The 23,176-nt window shown below is 38.8% G+C and overlaps 2 protein-coding genes across 2 annotated transcripts; both read left to right on the top strand.

Moving 5' to 3' along the window:
- The first annotated feature begins 3,646 nt into the window (after positions 1-3,646).
- LOC127803134 (uncharacterized) lies at positions 3,647-4,339 on the top strand. Its single transcript, XM_052339172.1, has one exon. It carries the CDS (start codon positions 3,796-3,798, stop codon positions 4,099-4,101), a length of 306 nt encoding a protein of 101 aa, XP_052195132.1. The 5' UTR covers positions 3,647-3,795; the 3' UTR covers positions 4,102-4,339.
- Positions 4,340-19,768: 15,429 nt separating this feature from the next.
- LOC127804297 (zinc finger protein 7-like) lies at positions 19,769-20,900 on the top strand. The gene is made up of 2 exons (XM_052341144.1): positions 19,769-19,785; positions 20,313-20,900. Exon 2 carries the CDS (start codon positions 20,342-20,344, stop codon positions 20,834-20,836), a length of 495 nt encoding a protein of 164 aa, XP_052197104.1. The 5' UTR covers positions 19,769-19,785; positions 20,313-20,341; the 3' UTR covers positions 20,837-20,900.
- The last annotated feature ends 2,276 nt before the right edge of the window (positions 20,901-23,176 follow it).

Below are 23,176 nucleotides of genomic sequence, written 5' to 3'. Positions count from 1 at the left end.
GTGCGAATAATTTAATTTACCCAAAATATAAATAAATGCTAAGATTTATATAAATAATTGTAATATTTATGATATCTATAATGGGCCTAATAGTTAGGGGTTACAGCCCGATAAAATTGGGTCAACAGGTTTGGCCCAACCTGTGCAATATGAATATTGGGCCGAAATCTGTTAAAATTCGGATGGACGACGCAACAATGTAGTTTGTTGCTTGATATATTTTGTTTTCATATTTCAGGTAACTGCCTTTTTCTTTGGTTTAATTCTTATTAAAATAAATTATACATGCCATTTTAAGTTTGTCAATAAAAATAAAGGCATTCTTAATGTTTAAAAAATAACAAATATTTGGGATGATCGCTCTTGCACGGCTCTCACTGCTCGTGTCCTTAATTCTGATAAAAAAGATAAATCATAAATGTGAGCCTTTACTTTACTATATATGACAAGAATTGAACTCACGACTTATTGATATAAACTTAATAAATTACTTGTCCAACCCCTCGATTTATTCTTTAGAACTAAAAAAAATACTTAATTATTATGTCTTAAAAGAGGTTTTTTTAAAGATTTTGCTAGAATTCAAATCAAATTCTAAATGTCAGATTTATATCGTATTGATATGGAAAAGAGAACAATAAGGAATGAAGAATTATTGTTGTGTTATTTGAAAAGATAAGACATAATTTATAATATTTTGATTTTTTTTTATTTTTTAAACGTAAGACGTGTTTTTCTGCTTTTTGTTTTCGACAAACATCATAAATGATGTGAATAATTTACCATACTTATTAATATTATATATGATATTATGTTTATGTCATTTTTTTGAATAAAGTCCAAAAGGTTATAAGTGTAATTTATGACATATGAAAGGGAAATTCTATTCGTAGCCAACGTTTTACTTATTACAATCATTTTTTAATATACCTAAAATATCCTTAAATAAAAATTCAATTTTACTCTTATCTTCAATACTCAACCACCACCACTTGACATACGTCTTTCGTTGGAAAAATTTTATTTCTTCACAGTGGCTTATATCCTAATCAAATATTTTCTCCTATCTGTATCTCTTTCTCTTAGAGACTTAGAGACTCACTTTTAGCTCACACTCATACAAATCTATTTTCTCTCATCAGCGATTCATACATTTTATGATCGATTATGGATTACTACACTAAAGTATTGATAGAGAACTGGGACGAGTTTGAGGAAGAACAAGATAGCTATTTAGAAAAAGAATATGACGCACAGACACGGGTAAGTAATTTGTAAATATTTGTTTTAAAATATGTGTTTGTGTTTATAAAAGTAATCTGTAAATATTTGTTTTAAAATATGTGTTTGTGTTTATAAAAATGTAATATGAGTTGTATTGAAATGTAAGAGTATTTATAAATAAATATAGAGAAAATGTAAGGAATAATGCCTTTAGGGGAAGGTTGTAAGGAATGTTACTTGCCTCTGCGAAAGTTGAAATTCGGGAGGGCTGGCCTTCTCCGAATTTCAGCCTTCGGGGAAGGCAGCCTTCCCCGAATGCTGGCATTCAGGGAATTATGGCCTCCCCGAATGCCAGCATTCGGGGAAGGCCAGCTTTCCCAAATTCTAGCCTTCGGGGAATATCGGCCTCCCCGAAGGCCAACATTCGGGGAGGCCGATCTTCCCCGAATGCTGGAATTCGGGAAGGCAAGTCTTCTCTGAATGCTATTTAATTATCACTATTTAATTAAAAAATTTAGTTTTTTCAAATATTTGTATAAAAAATAAAATAAAAATTAAGTATAAAAAAATATTAATTAGGACAATTTAATTAAAAAATTAAGTTTTTTTAAATATTTTTATAAAAAATAATATATAAAATTAAAAAAAAATTAAAAAAATGAAAGTTGAGCCGCTCCCGAAACCTAGGTTTCGGGAGCGGCCCAACCCTCCGAAACCTAGGTTTCGGAGGCGGGTAGCCGCCTCCGAAAGCTAGGGTTCGGAGGCGACTACCCCCCTCCGAAAGCCAGCTTTCGGAGGGGGGCAGCCGCCTCCAAACCCTACACACAGACATCATTCTTTTTTTTTTTTTAATTTTATGTATTATATAAATACACACACAGACATCATCACTTACAACTTCTACAAGTGGTTCTCCTACACACCATTTTTACTGCCACATCACTTCTATTGCACTCTCCCACTAGAATTCCTGATAACCTTCAAGGAAAAGAAATACTTTTCCACCATTATCTTCTGTGATGCCATTCTTGACAATCTTTCACAAGTAATTACTTAGTCAAGAATGAATCTAAACTCCTTGACCTTAGACTCAAATATTCAAATAATGTATGGACATTGTAAGCCCAATTAAGCAGTTGATCTTGTGTACCCATCTTATTAGTTCAACTACATATTTATATATTTACATATATATTAATATTGATCGAGATCTCTTTTAAGTAAAGACTCTTTTGATAGCATTTATTTATTATAATTTAAGTATGATAAAAAATCATATAAATTTAAAACTTTATATATAGTTTTTATCTGATTAATGTCTCTTGCTATTCAAGTTCATGCCTGTGACATCACTCAATCATCATTTTTATGAATAAGCTTTTTGTAAATATATTAATTTTCTTTCATTACTTAAGAGAGTGAGGTATAAAAAAAAACTAATATACTTACTAAACAAATGGATGAAATGAATAAAATTTATAAAAACTAAAAATAAAAAGACCACAGAAAACTTAACATGAGATATGATTATCTTCGAAAGAAAACAAAATTATAAATAAAAATAATTAAAAATCTAAAATTTATATGTAATTGATTGTATGCAGTGAAACTAAAATTAATGAATGTGGTGGTAGCCATGAGAGTGACGGAAACTAGACTTGTGTATTGGTTGTTACCACTTGAAGTTTTGAAGTTGAGGTTAAAGTTGCTGGTTGAATTATTTTAATATTGTGTTTGGATGGATTTATATAATCCAGTGGCCCAACCCTCCGAACTCTAGAGTTCGGAGGTGCTGGGTGCCTCCGAAACCCAGGTTCGGAGGCATGGGCCGTTTTCGAAACTTAGAGTTCGGAGGTGCTGGGCGCTTCCGAAACCCAAGTTTCGGAGGCACGGGTCGCTTCTGAAACCTAGAGTTCGGAAGTGCTGGGCGCCTCTGAAACCCAGGTTTCGGAAGTAGCCTAAGCCTCCGAAACCTAGGTTTCGGAGGCGTTCGGCGCCTCCGAACCCAGTTCTGAGACGCAGGTTGCCTCCCATTGCCTCTCTTCGATGGTGGTGATCGATCTGAACCCAGGGTTCGAAGGCCGCCGCCACCACATTCGAACTCAGGTGGCCATCACCTTCGCCCATCCAACCTTTCCCAAGTTAAAATCTTCTAACCCAAAAATGTAAGTAAAAATTACCTCACCAAGCACACAACAGAGAGACGCAGCTGTAGGAAAGGCAACGGCGCCAAGTTGCGATAGAGAAGGGGACAGCGCAATGTATGGATATATGAGGGTAATTTTAGAATATAGGTGACTGCAACAAATAATAATTATGGGTGTGAAGAGTAATTATTAAATTTATTTTAATTATGATTGTGAAGAGTAAAAAGTTCGGTGCTAATAGAATTTCCCCATATGAAAGGCCCTCTGCTCTGTCACAAAGCCCTAATTTGCCCAGTCTACTGAAATCAAAACTCCAGCATTTGGAATCCCGGTCTTTCAGTATCGCGTTTTTGACGTTACAATCAGAACCGGCGTCGGAGATCGCCGGAAGCCAGAGTTGCGGACTCTCTCAGACGCAGAATCGATGAGCGTTGGCAACTTGAAGAAGGTGCTGGCTGAAGCAGCCATTAAAGGAGTGACGGAGGCAAGGGCGAGGATATTTGGTCATGTTCTTAACCCTACGGGGCAGAGATCTCCGCACAAGATTTTACGCAAGAAGCTTATCGGCGAGAAAGTTGCGCAGTGGTACCCGTATGATATCAACGAGGATGACCCCCTTGTCATGGCCCGACAAGAACAAGAGCGCTTATCCAAGCTTGAGATGTTGAAGCGTCGTGGAAAGGGACCTCCCAAGAAGGGCCAAGGGAAGCGTGCATCCAAACGGAAGTAGATCATCCGTGGCAATAGCATTGAAACATAAGTGAGTTGAATTTTGGTAGAACACAATGGTTACCAGTTGCTTGACATAACATTTGTTGAACTTCATTGCCTTCCCTTTTAGCTAATTATTCAACGCCTGGTGAACTTTAAAAATCAGATGGAAATGTGGGCTCAACTGGGCCAAAGTCTAGAATTAAGTAAATTTACTGGATGAATTTGTTTTATTATTCTTATTATTTGCTAGGTAATTTGTTTTATTATTTACTTACTGGTATACTTTAGAGAAACTATTACCAGGAGTGTAGTGGCTCAGTTTTTGGCAAGATGGCAAAATCGAATGTTGTTGATAGACAATGAGGTCAACATGATCAATCGAACTGGCTGCATATTCTCTATAGCCGAAGTTCAGGTCTTTTCTTATAGAAGCTAATCATAGATGACGTTGACATCCTCCTTCATGGATAAGTTCGGTCCATGAAAGAGAAGAATGAACCTACAGTGTGTTTGGGAGAGGGGGATGGAATGGAATTGGATGAAATCATATTTACCTTGTTTGGGAGGAATATTGGTAATGGAATGGAAATATATGTAAAAGGTTTCCATCCATTATTGTCAAAATCTCTATTTTTTGTCTCCCCCCGAATTTCGGGGAGAATGGATGGAATGGAGGTGGGGAGAATTTTTGATATTGTAGAGGGTAAATTGCCCCACACCCCTTGTGGTTTGGGTCTTTTGCCTAGACACTTACTTCGGTTTGTTTTTTCTCCAAAGATCTCTCTGTACTTTCCCTTTATTGCCAAGACATCCCCTTAGTTTTTCATGCAAACAAAATTAATTAAAATGAGATTAAGTTAAATTAATCAATTTATTTCTTAATATATATGTTGAATTAAAAATAAGACCGCAAGCCATTGTCATTGGCCATTGCAGCTGTTTGGTGATTGCTGTGCAAGGAGAGGGAGGGAGGGGGAGAGAGGGGGAAGATGAGCTATTGGACTGGTATGGTGATGGGTCTTGGAGAACCCGAGTTTCTTGAGTTGCTAGAGGATTAAAGGATTGGCGGAGGAAGCCCTTGTTTTTACCAATGAAAAAGTGGGCAAGGAAAATAGGAGCTATGCCTCTGTTGTTCTCCACCAGGTGCCACTCACTCACCCCTCTATGAGATCTCGCTTGCCCTCTACATTTCTCTCATGCCCAATCTCTCTTTTTCCCCTCTGTTGTGTTCAGCCATTGTTGCCATCGTCTTTGACCTTTGACACTGCCATCATGCACTGCCTCTCACCAGTCATTTACTCTCTCTCCCCTCGTCGCTGGAGATCCCCTGTCTCAATGTGTTGTTGTCTCTGTCCCTCTTTTGCTCCTTCTTTTGACTTGGTGACTCCCTTCTCCCTTTCTCTGGCTTCGACTCCTTATATGAAAGGTTCACTCGTCCTCTTGCTTGCACAAAAATATTTCCTCTCAATTGCTCAGTTGTTTAGAAGACAGTGGTGGAGGAAGAAGATGAGAGTTTCCTCTCCATTTCCAGCAAGGGAACCTTTGTGGAACCTACACATTTTATTTTTCATTTTTTTGATTTTTTTAATTAGATAAGATTAGGCATAATTTTAATTTAATTTACCTTAGTTCACACCATTTATAAAAAAGTAGTGTCCTAGCAATTTAGGAAAATATAAGGACCTGTTCAGCCAAAAAGAAACAAGGGGTGTTTGGGCAAAAGGCCTAGACTACAGGGGGTGTAGGGGCGTTTTACCTTATTGTATATGGGCAGAACTAGTCTCAATATTTATATATCCATTTTTTAGTACATCTATTATGGGGGTATAATTTTCATTTATTTTTAAATATTTTTTTCATTTCTTCCATCTTCATAGCTCACCCAAACAAGGAGAAAGCATTTTGCAGTACTTTCCATCCCCTCCTCTCTCAAACTTGAAGAAAAGATTTTCCATTTATTTTCACTCATTTTCATTTGTTCCTGGCCCTTCCATTACTAAATTCTCTCCCACACAGCATTATATCTTAAAAATACATAAGCAGATAAATAAAAATATGATGAAGGTGTTAAGACTGTTAGTCTTGAGATGTAGAAAACTGTAGACTTCTTGCTGGTTTGCTTTTTTATGCTAGGCAAATGCAATGGATCACCAATTGTGTATCACACTAAGTGATATCTGTTAAGTTGAATAAAAAGATCATGATGGGCTTACCCTCAGTTTTACTTGTTCTCTTTTAGTATGTCTGTCATGACCCTAGGATAGTTGAGGGGTAATACTGTAATCAGGCTTCATATTGTTGTAATTCGGTTAGATGCCCCTGGTTGTTGCTTTGTTTGTTGAGCTTCAGTTACAATAACTGAAGAACAGCCAGGTTTGCCTATAAAAGGCCAGTTGTTAGGGGATGGGAGTCATTCAGGAATAAGAGATCGAATCTTTTCCTTTACTCTCTCTCTCTCCCCCGAACCTTCTATCCTTCCCCAATTCTTGCTGTTCTTATTGGTCACTAGAAGCAAATTCTGACGGTGATTCTCAGCTATTGATAGGCAATCGTTTCCAACCCAATTCTGAAGATATCAAAGACTGATAGTAACCAAGAGAGAGCAAAGCAATTCTCGTCTTGGAATTGAGGGTTAACATAGTCGGTAGTTCCTCAGCGGTGAATTCGAAAGTCCGTGCGCTAATCTTGCAGGCGAAACAGGAGGCTGATTCTCGGTTTCTAGCATAGTAGTATCAAATTGAGGCAGATCCATAGTAGTGATTCTCAGCAACTGCTTTGTGACTTAGGTTGTAGTTTGAAATTGAAAGACTGAGCAATGTTAGGCGGCTTCGATTGGAACTTTGGCAATTCTTGTTTGACTTTTGAAGACGAAGCAAGTTAGGTGAGTTTCGACAGTGATTTCGAGAAAATTGCAGCGAAGCTAGTGGTCCTCCGGCCATTGGACAACAATTGGGTGAGACGAAGGCGCCTATTACGGTGAGAAAGGAAGGCGATCGCACTCTAACTATGCGGACGACGTGGGCAGAACCGAAGTGGTTGCAAATGGTGCTGGACTTTTGACAACCGAATTAGGAATTTAGAGTTGCGGCAGTTGTTCGTCAAGATTGGTGAAAAGGCCAAGCTAGGGAAGTCGATTTCATGTCAAACAAAGAGGAAATGATAGGGTCGGGCATGGCAGAAGGAGCGAGGATGAAGCAATTGGAGACCCGATTGGATATTGTGGAGATTGGCATTCGCCAAACTCAGGAGCAGTTGGAGGGCCGATTCGAGATGGTGGAACTCGAGCTTCATCAAACTTTGGAGGACATGAGTTGTGGCATAGCTGAAAATTCGACCACCAGAGATATGATGATGATGATGGAGAAGAACATGAAGGCCGAGATCATCGGCGTTTGAGAGGACGTCTCTAGCATTAGAGAGGAATTGTCCCGTTTTTGCTAGCAACTGAGCACCGTCTTGAGTTTGTTCTCAAGAATGTCTAATGTGAGTTTGCCGGACGATTTTTCCCTAAGACCCACCATGGTTCCAATCTTAGTAGGAGCAGGGATTTGACCCTAAGCCCTTGATCCTCTCGGAACTGAGGAGGGACGAGAATTTACAACGGGGACACCAATGAGGGGGGTTTACACAAATCAGAACAATAACTCGATGCCGAGGCTGGAGATCCCAACATTTGAAGGGGGTAAGCCAACATGATGGATCTGGCATTGTGAGAGGTTCTTCCACTACTACTGAGTGGTTGAAGGCCAGAAGGTAAATCTGGTAGCAGCATATCTTAACAACGTGGTTGATGTGTTGTTCCAAGGGCGGAGCAGGAAGAAACTAGAACTGGATTGGCATGAATTTGCAGAGGAATTCTGTGTTCGTTTTGGTGAAAGATCGATGGCGAATGTGATACAGGAGTTCAACAAGTTAAAACAGGACGGCGCAGTGGATGATTATCTAATCAGGTTTAAAGAGCTGAAATCGTTGTTAACACTCTCTCACCCGGCCCTGGATGAACCCTACTTTGTGTCCAATTTTATCCGCGGCTTGAATGATGATCTAAGATCGACAGATGATGCAACCAGCACCGTCAAGCAGGCTATAGAGAAAGCCAGGTTCCAGGAACTTGCATTGGGAACAATTGTCAAGAAATACACGTTCTGGATGGAAGTTTAGCTTTCGTTCAGTCAACATTTGGAAGGAAATCTTGGGAATTCTCATGATTTTCCTAACTCTAATGCAGCTAAATCTTCTACTATGGAGTATAGAAGGAAAGAGGGTTATACTTTAAATGTGGAGACAAATTCAGTTCCGACCACCAATGTTGGAAACTATTACTGCACATGGAGGGATTAGAAGAAGGAAAAGGAGCAGGTGACAAAAAGGTTGTTCTCCAAGAAGAAATTGGTGATTGCAAGATGATTGCCGAGGAAACACGGAAGAAATTATTGCAAAAAAAGGTTCCAGAGGCTCAGCTACACTCGATTCAAGCTGTTGAGTTTGAAGACAGAACTAAGGTGGAGGAAGAACATTCAATGGCTGCGAACACTGCTACACTTCAACTGGCCCATGAAGAAGCGCAAAGGGGAAAGGAAAAAAGAAGAATAAACTGGGCCGTAAAGGCCGGTATCGGTTGATCTGTCGATCCATAGTTGGCTTTAACACTTCTTGTGGACAAGAAGTCGTTCAAGAGGGGGGATTTATCATGACCCTAGTGTCATAGACCAAGGGTATAGCTTAATTAGATGGGTAATGGCAGAATTGTAATAATCCTATAAGGGATATTTCAAATGGCCCGCGCTCGGGCTGTTTCCTAACTGCCGTGCCAAGCTGTTTAATTCTCCTATAAATGAAGATAAGTTGAGGATGGGGAAGCATGTGAGGATTATTCCACGGTTTCCTTTCCCTCTCATTTCTCAATTCACATTTCTCTCGCCCACTCTTAATCTCTCTCTCAAACTCTCCCTCTCAATTCTTCCCGCCTAAACCATTCCTTCCCGAATTACAGAAGGTAACCCTTCTTCAGATTCCGAGCATGACAATTGGTATCAGAGTCCGCGACCTGGCAATAGGGATGGTCGACGCAATGCGAGCAAAGCAGATGGAGGTCAGACTGGACGCGATCGAATTGGGATTGCGGCAACACCAGGAGCAGGTGGACGATAGATTAGAGACGCTGGAGTTAGGAATTCGGAATGCGCAGGAAGAGATCCACCGAAGTAGATCGGAATACACAATTGCTTTAGATCGGGCCGTGACCGGAATTCAAGAAGAATTCTCGAGACTCAGCCAGCAATTGTCGGCAGCTCTGAGCATGTTTGCTCGGCAGCCGAATGTCAGCTTACCAACGGATTTTCCCCCAAGGTCAACGTCGGCACCAATACTGACTGCACCAGTGAATAGATTGCAACCTCAGGAACCAACGAAAGTGGGAGAGGGAGCACATCAGAGGGGGTATGGGGGTATCAATTCAGCTCAACCGGGGTTGAGGATGGAGATTCCGGCCTTCGATAGGGACAGAACGAGGTGGTGGATACGCAAATGTGAACGCGTGTTTTATCAACATTGAATTGCAGAAGGTGATAAGGTATGTATGGCTGCTTCCTACTTAGATGATGTGGCGGATGCGTGGTTCCAAAATTGGAGTCATGGCAGGTTGGATTTGAGTTGGCCAAAGTTTGTTAACCACTTGTGCAGAAGGTTTGGAGAGAAGACCAGATCTGATGTAATTGAGGAGTTTAACAAATTGAAGCATAATGGAACAGTAGAGAAGTATCAAATCAGATTTGAAGAATTGAGGTCCTTGCTCTCATTGTCGCAACCTTACCTAGATGAGGAGTACTTTGTTTCGAGTTTTATCAGCGGGCTGGAGGAGTTAATTAGACTGACGGTTAAGATGTTATACCCCACCACGGTGGCACAAGCAGCTGAACAAGCTCGATTGCACGAGCTTTCGATGGAAACTTTTGTTAGGAGACATGGGTTGTCGTCCAAAAACAGCAGGGAGGATCACACCTACGGGGGATATCACAAGGGAAGTAATTTCCAAGGGCCGAGAGGAGGACCTACCAGTAAAGTTCTCCAACTTGTGACCCAACCACGAAACCTAACGGTGGACCAAAAGAGACAATTAGGCCTATGTTTCCGTTGTGGAGAAAAGTATGGACAAGATCACCAGTGTAAGAAACTCCTACTTACTATGGAAGGTCAGGAGGAAGTAGAGGAGGAGGAAGTGGGAACGGGCGAAAATGAAGAATTGCTTGAGGAAAATGAAGGGGGTGAGATCTCAATGCACGCCTTGTAGGGCCAAGTAGTGGGAAGAGTCATAAAGGTGAAAGGGGTGGCCCGGAAAAGGAAGATAGTCGTGTTGATAGACAGTGGCAGCACTCATAGTTTCCTAGATGAGACCACAGCCCACAACCTACAGTGCGACCTCCAGGAGACTCCCCCACTGTCAGTCCTAATAGCTAATGGGACCAAAATGGTAAGCCAACTAAGATGTATGGGTTTCAAGTGGCTAATGAGTGGACGAGAATTCTCGGCAGACCTGAGAATACTCAAGTTGGGAGGGTGCCATGTTGTGTTGGGGGTAGATTGGATGAAGACAGTGAGCTCCTTAGTATTCGATTTTAATACTCTGGAAGTGACCTTTAACTTGGAGGGCCAACAGGTTACTCTACATGGGAGTCAAGAAATAGGGGAGTGTAGGGTTGTTTCAGGGAAATGGATTCAAAAGTTGCTGGAACAGGGAAGTACCACCGTGGGACAGCTGCACTTCATTTATGCTGTGGACATGGGGTTAATGACAGCTGAAGAACAGAAGTTTGCTGCACCAAGGAACACTTCCTTGGCAACATAGGACAGTAAGGTACACCTCCCTTTACCCATTCACAATTTGCTAATGGAATTTGAGGATCTGTTTGCCACCCCCCAAACCTTGCCACCCCATCGAATCCTTGACCATTCCATTCACCTTAAACCCAACAGTGAACCAGTCAATTTAAAGGCCTATCGATATTCTCCTATACAAAAGGCCGAAATAGAAAAACTCATAAGAGAAATGTTGTCCAAAAACTTGATACAACCAAGCCAAAGCCCATATGCCTCACCGGTCCTCCTAGTGAAAAAGAAAGATGGCACTTGGAGGTTTTGTGTGGATTATAGGCAACTCAACTCACTAACCATCAAGAACCAATTCCCTATACCCATTATTGAAGACCTCTTAGACAAATTAACAGGCGCATCCATTTTTTCTAAGCTTGACTTGACCTCCGGATACCACCAAATCCGAATGAACTTAGTCGATTGTCCTATGACCGCTTTTAGAACCCATTAAGGGCATTATGAATTCTTGGCAATACCCTTCGGCCTCACCAATGCGCCTGTAACCTTCCAAGCATTGATGAACCACATTTTTGCTCCCTATTTGCGCAAATTCGTTTTGGTTTTTTTCGATGACATTCTCATTTACAGTACTACCTTAGACCAGCATCTATCCCACCTCAAGCTGGCATTTCAAATCCTTAGATTCCATAAGCTATATGTGAAAAGGTCTAAATGTTCATTCGCAGAAGGGAAGGTTGAATACTTGGGTCATATCATATTTGGCCAAGGAATTAGTACTGATCTTCACAAAATTGAGGCTATGAAGGCCTGGCCTCAGCCAAAAACCCTGAAGGAGCTAAGAGGCTTCCTCAGCCTGACTAGGTATTATAGGAGCTTCATAAAAGGGTATGGAATGATTAGCAAGCCACTGACCACACTGCTTAAAAAGAATAACTTCGGTTGGGGGCCAGAAGCAGAGGAAGCGTTTGAATCCCTTAAAGCAGCCATGTCGCAAGCCCCAACACTGGCTCTACCTGATTTTTCCAAGGAGTTTATTTTGGAAACTGATGCGTGTGACACCGGTATAGGGGCGGTGCTTAGCCAAGAAGGGCGACCAGTGACCTATCTAAGTCAAACATTGGCCCCAAGACACCAGGGCTTAAGTATATATGACAAGGAGTTGTTGGCAGTTCTAATGGCTGTGAAGAAATGGAGATACTACTTAGAGGGCAAGAAATTCACCATTAAGACAGATCATGAGAATCTCAAATTCTTAGCCCAACGAAGGGTACACAACCAGTTACAGAGCAAGGGAATTACCAAACTCATGGGCTTTGACTTCATCATTTTATATCGCAAAGGAAAGGAAAACAAGGCAGCCGATGCTCTGTCACGGAGAGATGTGCCAGCCGCTTGTCAAGCCATTTCGACCGTGGTTTCAGATTGGGTGCAAGACATTACCCACAGCTATGATCAGACTCCCTGGATCAAGGAGCTACTTATCAGGCTTTCCGTGTAGGCCACTAATGATCCTAACAACCAATTAAAAGGGGGATTATTGAGGTTCCAGAACAGAGTGGTGGTCGGGGAAGACAAATTGTTGAAAAAGAAGATACTTCAGAGCTTGCATGACTGTCCCATAGGTGGACATTCCGGGCTCAATGTAACCTACTGGCGGGTAAGACAACTTTTTTACTGGAAGGGCCTTAAAAAAGATGTCACCAGGTTTGTCACGGAATGCACTATTTGTCAACGGTGTAAACATGAGCAATTTTCTTATCCAGGCCTCTCTCAACCCTTGGACATACCTTCACAAGCCTGGGAACTGATCTCAATGGACTTCATTGAAGGCTTACCAAAATCTGAAGGTGCTGACACTCTTTTGGTGGTAGTAGACAAGTTGACTAAATTCAACTACTTTCTCACGATGGCTCACCCGTTCACAGCCATTGAAGTCGCAAGGAAACTAATGGATTCAGTATTCAAAATCCATAGGTTGCCTAAGGCGATCGTTTCTGATCGTGATAAAGTATTTACAGGCCAGTTTTGGAAAGTCATTATTTCAAGGGCTCAGCATTAAGCTTCATCTTTCTTTTGCCTACCATCCTGAGACAGACAGATAGACCGAAAGAGTCAACCAATGTCTCAAGACTTACCTTAGATGCTTGTGTGTTTCCAAACCTAGAAGTTGGAGTCGGTGGGTAGCTCTTGCCCAATGGTGGTATAACACCAACTACCATACCGCACACAAGAGAACTCCTTTCGAAGCTCTGTTTGGGTATCTGCCACCCATCATTCCTGCTGTAATGCACTACTCTCCTCAGGAAACATCCGCCGATTAGTACCTAAAGGAACAAGAAGCCCTACTAACTATTAAGAAGGAATTGGCCTTAGCAAGTCAGCGGATGAAGCAGTTGGCAGATAAGCATCGCACAGAAAGACAATTTGAGGAAGGAACTGAGGTCTACTTAAAGGTAAAAAGGTTCCAACAACACCTTTTTCACAAGGGCCCTTCAATCTCTAAACTCAGTCCTAAATTCTATGGGCCCTTCAAGATCGTGGCAAAGGTAGGACTTGTCGCCTATCGTCTCCAGTTGCCTGAGGGCGTGGGCCTCCATCTAGTGTTTCCACGTTTCCCTGTTGAAAAGATCCATTGGACCAGCTGATAGTTCCAGCAATACACTGCCCACTCCCCTTGAAGACATCGAGACCAACGCTAAACCAGTGGCAGTGTTGGACAGACGAGTGGTTTACCAGGACCAGGCTCCATTGATGCAAGTTAGGGGTGTGCAAAAAAATCGTCAAACCGCGGAAACCGCCCGCACCAAATCGCACCGCACCAAACCGTGCGGTTTGGCACGGTTTGAGAAATTCTCAAACCGTGCGGTTTGCGGTTTGTGGTTTTTTTGGTTTGGTTAAAACCAAACCGGCCAAGTAGTATATTAATAAAAAAATTAAAAATATCTAATAATTTAAAAATTAAAAAAAAAATTAAAAATATATACTTTCTTGACCATGAATTATATTGTGGATTTTTGTGTTATTTTTATATTATAAGCATGTGATTATGTTGTAGATTTAAAACTTTTAAATTTGCATTTTTTATTAGATAGTAACTTATTTTAGTTTTAAACTCCAAGATACTATAAAAATTTAAAAATTATGATTTTATGCATTGATTTTTATGTTTTAATTAAAATTTTATAAGTTAGTGAAGGAAACACCAAATGAAACAATAAAGAAGCATCAAACCGCGGAAACCGCACCAAACCGCGGTGCGGTCTGGTGCGGTTTGTGCACACCAAACCAGACCGCGTGGTCTGGTTTAATGCCAAACCGCACATGCGGTTTGGCTTATTAAATCCTTCCCAAACCGCCCAAACCGTACCGTGCACACCCCTAATGCAAGTATTAGTGTAATGGTCTCACCTCCATCCGGATAATGCCTCACGGGAATATCTCCCTGACCTCCTGCAACGTTTTCCTAGAATGACAACTCTACTGTAATTTCTTAGGGACAAGAAATATTTTAAGGGGAGGGAATTGTCATAGACCAAGGGTATAGCTGTAATTAGATGGGTAATGACAGAATTGTAATAATCCTATAGGGGATATTTCAAATGGTGCGCGCTCGGGCTGTTTCCTAACTGCCGCACCAAGCTGTGTAATTCTCCTATAAATGAAGATAAGTTGAGGATGGGGAAGCATGTGAGGATTATTTCACGGTTTCCTTTCCCTCTCATTTCTCAATTCACATTTCTCTCGCCCACTCTTAATCTCTCTCTCAAACTCTCCCTCTCAATTCTTCCCGCCTAAACCATTCCTTCCCGAATTACGGAAGGTAACCCTTCTTCAGATTCCGAGCTTGACACCTAGGATAGTAGAGGGGTAATACTGTAATCGGGCTGCATATTGTTGTAATTCGGTTAGATGCCTCTGGCTGTGGCTTTGTTTGTTGAGCTTCAGTTACAATAACTGAAGAACAGCCAGGTATGCCTATAAAAGGCCAGTTGTTAGGGGATGGGAGTCATTCAGGAATAAAAATTGAATCTTTTTCCTCACTCTCTGAATTCTCTCTCTCCCCTGAACCTTCTATCCTTCCCTAATTCTTGCTGTTCTTTTCCTTCAGTCTAACTCTCCCCTATTTTCTCTCTGATCCTACTGAAATTACCACTGTCAGATCTTAGGATCTGACATTGTCTTCTCCTGTCTTCTTGTGAAACGGAACATGTGCTGGTTTGAAATTATGAGCTTGATTCCCACTAAAATGCTATACTTCATTATATTCATGTTGGGAACACCCCATGCTCCAATACCACACCAATGAGATATCTGGTCTTACTGTCAATTATTTTACTTGGTGCAATGCAATGTGGATCTTCCAATGGCCCTATGTTCATGCAGCTGAAAGTTCAAATATAGGGGAACAACATTGGCAGTCTTTCTCTGTTTTCGGGACTGAGTTGAAGTTCTGGTCTGTGTATTATTTTTGTTGCTTGAACCATCTAGAGTAGTTGAAGGGGATGATAGTAGTGTGAATCATTATCTTCAGGATATCTAGTATTGAAGATTTAGAGCAATTCAGGTGAATGGCAAGTGGGGATTTGGAAATACAAGTAGTTGAACAAGAAAGGGGAAACATGGAGGAAACCCTTCTATTTATTTATTAAAGTTGGGGACCTGATCCACGGGGACTATAATGGGAGTGGAATCAGAATCATTCCCTTGGAAGGTGGGGCAAAGCAGAGCTGTACTCCCTTATTACATATAAACTAACAAAACTGGAAGAGGCAGAAGAATATATTGAGAGGGATCAGCCATAATTTTTAGTTTAAAGGTTGATGGATGATGCTTGCAGAAAAAGAAGTAGAAGATTTTACTCATGCAAATTTTGTTTGGATCTGTCTCAGTAAAATGCTTTGATGTTATTTTAGGGGCAAGGTTAGGAGTTATGCCTTTGAATTGTGTACCCATGAATCTGAGTTTGAGCAAATTTTGAAGGTTGAGGTTTTGTGATTTTAGTTTTGGATGTCTTGTCTAGAAGTACGAAAAAGTGTATTCCTTGGAGCTTTTAAAGTATGGCTTCTCAGTAGTGAAATAATTTACTGAAAAAAAAATAGTGAAATAGAAATTCTGAAAAAGAACACTATATTACGCACTGTCTGCTATATTGGATTTTTTTCCTTTATGTTTTTGTATAAAATAAAATTGCTATTATATACTACACTCCCAAGCTTCATTCTACTACGTGGCTTGTCAAATGATTTTAGTTTGTCAATAATTTCTATTTATAACTATATTTCTTTTGTAAGAGTTTTCGATCAAAATATTTTTGATTTTTGTATATTTTTTGTTCTTTATTTTTTACTCTCATTCGCCCTTTTGGTAAGTGAATATGTTGATCCTTTTCAACATGTTCAATTTATTTCAATCGTGTTTTGCTCATTTTTAGCTGACCCCACGTAATGGGGCAAAAGTATGATGTTTGTTGTCTGTTTTGCACATTTGATGTTCTTTAACTTTATTATAAAAACTTCTAATTCTCATTTTTTCTATAATTGCTTATTATTATAACATTTTTATACTTTACACAACATTATGTAGTATTTGTAAAATTCTGTAGCTTTGATAAGAACATGTTCTAGATGATCAATCAAACTGGCCCTTACATATTTTGTTTATAGCTGAAGTTCAGGTTTTTTCTTATAAAAGCTAATCATGGATGGAATTGACATCTTCCTCCAACAGTAAGTTCTGTCTTATCCACGGAAAGAATTAACTTAGATCTTGAAAATAGATGAGCTAGTAAATGAAGTATGATACAGGTGGTATTTTCTGGTGTTAGTCATCAGATCTACAAATGGTACGAAACTATAACATGTTGCTGGTTTGATTATTTATACTAGGCAATGAACCACCAATTATCACATTAAGTGATAACTTTAAGTTGAATGAAAACATTAGGAAGGGATTACTTCTGTTGCATTTGTGCGCTTTTGGTATTTGTCATCTCCCGTCTTCTTGTGAAACGGAACATGTGGTGGTTTGAGATGATGAGGTTCATTACCACTGAAACGCTATATTTCATTATGTTCATGTTGGGGAACCCCCCATGCACCAAGTCCCACACGAATGAGATAACTAGTCTTATTGCCAATTATTTTACTTGTTGCAACATAATGTGGATCTTCCACTGGTCACGTGTTCATGCAGCAGTAAGTTCAAATTGGGGAACAAAAGAGGCCATCTCATCTCTGTTTGCAGCCACTAAGTTGGAGTGTTAGCCTGTGTAATTTTTTTTGTGTGGCTTTTTTGAGTTCAATGCTGCTAAAAGGTAGCTGAATGCCCAGTCTTTTGTTTCTGCCCAAATTGCTTAGGAACCGTCCAAGAGTAGTTGAAGGGGACGATGAGGGTATTTAGTTTTGAAGATTTAAAACAGTTCAGGTGAATGGCAAGTGAGGGAAATGCAAGTAGTTGAGCAAGATAGAGGAAACATGGAGGAAACCTTTTATTTATTTATTAAATTGGCCCGCCGATACACACAGACAACAATGGAAATGGCGTCAAAATCGTTCATTCGGATGGTGGGGCCAGGCAGAGCCAGCCTCTCTTCTTACAGAGCAACTAACAAAATTGGAAGAAGCATATAATATATTGAGAGGGACCAACCATAATTTCCTTGAGCTAATATATTTTTTTCTAATTTTTCCTGTGTTCTTTTATTGCCAACCCCGTAATGGGATGGGATTAAGGCTTGGGATTTTTGTTCTTGTTCTTTCATTTCGAAACTTATAGATTCTACATATGGGAAACTACTAAATGTCGTTTGGGTCTGTCTCAAAGTAATGCTTTGCTGCATTTTAATTTAGGGGTAAGGTTAGGAAGTAGTCTTTGAACTATGTACACATGAATCTTAGTTTTTGCAAGTCCTAGAGTCGGGGTTTTGTGATTTTAATTGTCGAAGGCCTACTTAAGAAGTATGGCAAAAGTGTGTTCCTTGACGCTTCTGAAGAATGGCTTCTCAATTGTAAAATAGAAGTTCTGACAAAGGACACTATATTCTGCATTCTCTGTTATATTGATTTTTTTTTTTATGTGAATAATTTTTGTATTTTATTTTTATCCTTTTGTATAGTGAGTGAAATTGCTAAAATTATGTACTGACTGACACTGCGGAGTTTCGATCTAGGATATGTGGCATGTCAAATCAAATGAATTTAAGTTTGGCAATCATTTCTTTTTAAAACAGGAGTATCTTTTTCAATCCATTTTTAAATCAAATGAATTTAAGTAGCTTTCCGATCAAAAGTTTTTGGTTTTTCTATTCGTGCTTTCTGTTTTTTTTTAACTTTATTGCAAATGACATATTTTTAATTCTTTCTTTCTTTTGTGATAATGTATTATTACTACTTTTTTTTTCTCAATTAGGTTTTTATATTTTACACAACATTTTAAGAATTAGGGGTGCAAATGAGCCAAGTCATTTGGACTCGACTCGATAAAAATTCGTTTATTAAAGTAAATGAGACGAGATTGAGCTTAACTTTAAAATTCAATTTGTAAACAATGTGAGTTTGAGTTTGGCTTGTTAGCTCATGAATTAGCTAGAATAAAGGTTCATGAACTGATTCAATTATAAGATCGTGAGTTGGCTTGTAAGTTGGCTTGTTTACAAATATATTAATAAAATTATTTATAATTTTATAAAAATATATTTAACATAAAATTTTAAACTTTATTTTATTTTATTATTATTATAATAATAATATCATAATAAGAATGTATTGATAAATAAATTTGTTGTGACTTAAAAATTAATTAATTAATTTATGAGTTTAATAGAATAATTATTATTTTAATCGAGTAAGGAAATGTTTAGTTGAGTAACAATTAATAAATATTGTATTTTATTGATTTTTTTTAATCAAGTAAAATCTAAATATTTAAGTGATTAATCAATTTTTTTTTAACAGCATGTAGCAAGCTTTCCTTCTTTAGGAAGGGGTGCCTCATCTTCTTTTACACTTAATCTTGTGGAAATTATCTTTTAAGTGTTATTAGTGCTAGAAAACTATTTATCGCATGAATGGTTCATTTTGATTAACATTGGACGACAGCTCAATAGATCAAAAGTAAAACCTTTTTCTTCTATTTGCTTAGTTTTCAAGAATCTGGAAGAATTAACTTAACATTTGCATTATGTATACAGATAAAAGCTTTGTATATTGATATATTTTCATTACATTATCTTAACGCTATATTTTATTTAAAAACTTGATAAGGTTATCATCTTGAATTAAAAAAATAAACTGATAAGAGATGTTTGTTTAATATTCAAGCTCTTAGTCATCAATCCATCACTGCCCTTTGCATCTAGCATAGCTTCCATCATCAAAGCACCATTTTAGAGAGAGATGACCTTGTTTAGATATGAAAATTGAAACGATGCAGGCTCCCTGCCGATTTGCTTACGTTTCCTTCACATCATTGCCATAATTCTCAGTCCCCACCACCATCCATGGCCATGAAACTTATCCAAATTAAATGTCGTATTTGACATGACAAAAATATATAGCATTTTGGGATTCCCTCTGTTTTTCTTTCTCTTTATTTTCTGTCGGCAGCCTACTCAAGTATTGCCATTGCAAAAAATGCTAGACAATAAAATATAACAAAGTCCCAAATGCCAATAGCTTTTCAATGCAAGGGCGTTTATGTCATTTAGTTCTTTTCTTGTTTGTACTTTAAGAAAATTCTATATGCACTCACATTTTTTGCTCTTTACACCTATATTGACAAACACCGAACGGGGCCACCAGTGGGAGCTTGGGCCACCAGCAATGATGGACGGAGATGATGGGCAACGATGGGTGGCTGGCTGCAAATAAGGGTAAAAATAACTTTTTCTCTTAGGTGTTATTTAATGTGGGTGTAGAGAGCAAAAAAAATGTAGGTGCGTATAGAATTTTTCTGTACATTAATTTCCAAAAATTTGAGCCTAATGTTTTTTGGGTGGTCCGGGACGGGATAGACAACTATGATTAGAAGTTCCAGGGGCAACAATTGCATATCTGGGCTGTTTGTTCAGTAGTGTAATGGTGGGCGTACGCTGCTTGGAAGGAGAAGGCAATTATTTAAGATGGAATACATTGAAACTGAAACACACATGACAATTCCCATAAATAGATTGAGGCCGAAAGATGCAAGAAGCATTATTTCACAATTAATGGCCTTAGGCTACTTATCAACTGTCATGCCATTAGAAAATCCATATATGCCACTAAAGGGAAGACAAGTGGAGAATCCAAAGCCTGTAAGCTTCACATAATATTAATATAGCCAATCAGATAACATTAATTATACCATCTCCCACTTCTATAATGCCCTATTTAAGGCCAAGAACTACCATTTCTTCAGGCCTCTGAGATATAATTTTCTCAATTGCAATGGCTTCCCAAGATCAAGAAATAAATGATGATGATAATAAACTGGGTGAGTGGCTGAGTCTAGGCCCCAAACCCGATGAGCCAGAAGCTGGGAAAAACAAGGTCTTCTCATGCAATTTCTGCTTGAGAAAGTTCTTCAGCTCACGAGCTTTGGGAGGTCACCAGAATGCGCACAAGAGAGAAAGATCAGGAGCAGCCAGAAGCTACTTCTTCCGCTCTCAGATGGCTCCTATGGTCTTGCCTTTCAGTTCTCCGGCCACGGCGAGGTCTCTGCGGGTTCAGCCTCACTCGCTTGTGCACAAGCCAAGCAGACAAGGGGCGGCTTCTCCCATGGCTGCAAGATTTGGTAATGGCGAAATGGGGGTGGCAAGGCCACCCTTCTTCGTTGAAGAAGCACTGAATTTGTCACCATGGCCGGGAAGTTTTTGCTTGGAGAAACTTCCCAACCAACCATCATCTGATCAGCAAAATCTTGACTTGAGTCTGCGGCTGTGATACATATATGTAATTGTTGAGCATATGTCTGAAATTGCTGAAATGTAGTGTTCTATCTGCTAAACTTCTCGCAATCGTTTATCTCGCCGAACTAGTCTATGGTTAAAATTATTAGATATATAGCTTTAAAGCATGTGCATGTTTAATAACGTACAAGCCTCAGTGCCCGAACTTGACGGCTAAATGATGGCCCATATTCATTACTCATCTGCCAAGTAATGGGCCTCCAACCGTAAAGCAGTACTAGTTATTGGGCCAACTTCGTATGGCACTACGGCCCATTTTTATTCCCTCCTTAACCCTTAGAGAGGGTTCCTCGGGCCAAAACCCACAAGAATATGCAGTAAAAGATTTGTTATGCATTTGGGTTACCCCTGTTTCTTCATAAATGGGGCTTGAAATAACTAAACAAGCTAGGGATGATGGTACGAAATTAAGTCAAAAGAGGGATGGTGAAAGCGATAACTAAGTGCTATAACTGTTTAATACTGGCAAGTGGTAAGAAATTATCACACTTTGTTTTATGATCAGGGCTTAAACCTCTTTAAAGGCGGCAATTCTACGACAGGTTCCTTTGTATTTGATACATATAATTTATTAGTAAATTTAGTTAGTACAGGCATAAAAGATCGTAATTGTAAGATTAAAATAGAAAAAGACAGCTGGTAAGTGGTAGGGGGCCACACCATGCCAGCAGGCAGCTAGCTGGCTGCAGTTCACGAGAGAAGGAATAAGGTTCACTCATTATCATATATATATATATGGGGATAATTAAGTCGTGTGGAGGCTAGACAGTAGTGTGGGCTTTGCCTTCGGCCACTCTAAAACCTATCCAACTGTTACCTCCTCTGCGTAATTCTATCTTAGAGAGGTGAATTATAAGCTGTAGACCATCCAAAGCCCCTACGTACGACTTTTGAGCACCTCCGGCCACGTTGCAACACTGCATGTGAACTTTGGTACAGTACTGTTTACGTGCCGCTTTATGCAATCCCAAGCAAGTCCCAACCCTTAAAAACGAGAAAAATACAGCTGAATTGCGTGTCAACTATAGCTAGTTCAAATGTCACATCCATGTCCCTTTAATTACTGACACTGTTACTATCACTATAATTAATATAATGATTAAATATTAACCTACTGGGCCTGGCTATGAGACCAGGCTTCCCTGTGGTCTCGAATATTGGATCAACCCAGAAACTGTGAACGGAAGCCGGCACAGCTTTGTTTGTTGACTGCCCTACAAACAGATCTTTAGGGTCACACTGGGCCTTTTTATTTGTAATACTGATCAATTTATAGTGGACTCCCCTTTTTCTCTCCTGTGTTTGCTCTGAATGAGGCAGCAATTGACGTATCACTCACTTCATGGTGAAAAATCCTTGCAAACGGATTCAACACTGAACGTCAACTGTACATTGGATTGTAATCTCATCAATTAACATCACGTTTTTTAAATAGTTAATTGGTTGTCATGGGAGAGACAGACTCGACTTGTGACTAGGTCTTAAGAAACATTTAATAGTAAAGCTACAAGCTAATATGGACTCCGTTGTATTCATTTTTAACAGGGTAATGAAAATGTAAACTTGAATTTTATATTATATGGAATTATTTGATTTCCCTAATTGTGTTTTAGAATTTTTTTTTTAAAAAAAATATATATATAATACTCTTTAACTGTTAAAATTTAATTTTATCATATTATTTAATATATATATTTTTAAATTATAAAAATTGCGTGAGGATGAGGATGGCAATTCCATTTTGAACTTGTTTGATGGAGCACCCGACCCGTGTTGCCGTACAGCACCTCGGAGTCACCACCGGTACCTAAATGTCAACAAAATTATTGGGAACAGATGGTGAAACGGTTATCATTTTGATTACGGATTTTCATAATCGTTTCTCCATTTTGATTTTATAAATTTATTTTAGAAAGGTTAATCATGAAAATAATTTATTTTTTTAATTTGTAATTTATTTAATTTTAATAATTAGATTCAAATTGATTTAATTTAATGTAATTTTATTTAACATGTAAAATTGAGTAGGTTAATGCTGATTTAGTATATCATGTATTATATAATAAGAAAAAGCATAATTTGTTACATATAATTTGTTTTTTTTATATGTTATATATATATTTTTAATTTATATATAGATATGAGTTTCACAAATATTATTATTATATAATACTTGACATATTAAGTCAACATGAACCGTGTGTCCCTAAATCGATTTTACAAGTTAGATAAAATACATCAAATTAAGCTAATTTAGATTTAATTGTCAAAATTAAAAGAATTACATAAAATTACAAATTCACAGAAAAATAAA

This window comes from Diospyros lotus, chromosome 6 (assembly GCF_014633365.1).
Source record: "Diospyros lotus cultivar Yz01 chromosome 6, ASM1463336v1, whole genome shotgun sequence".
Lineage (NCBI taxonomy): Eukaryota > Viridiplantae > Streptophyta > Magnoliopsida > Ericales > Ebenaceae > Diospyros > Diospyros lotus.
The sequence above is the reverse complement of the archived record's forward strand: the minus strand, read 5'-3'. Positions and strand labels throughout refer to the sequence as shown.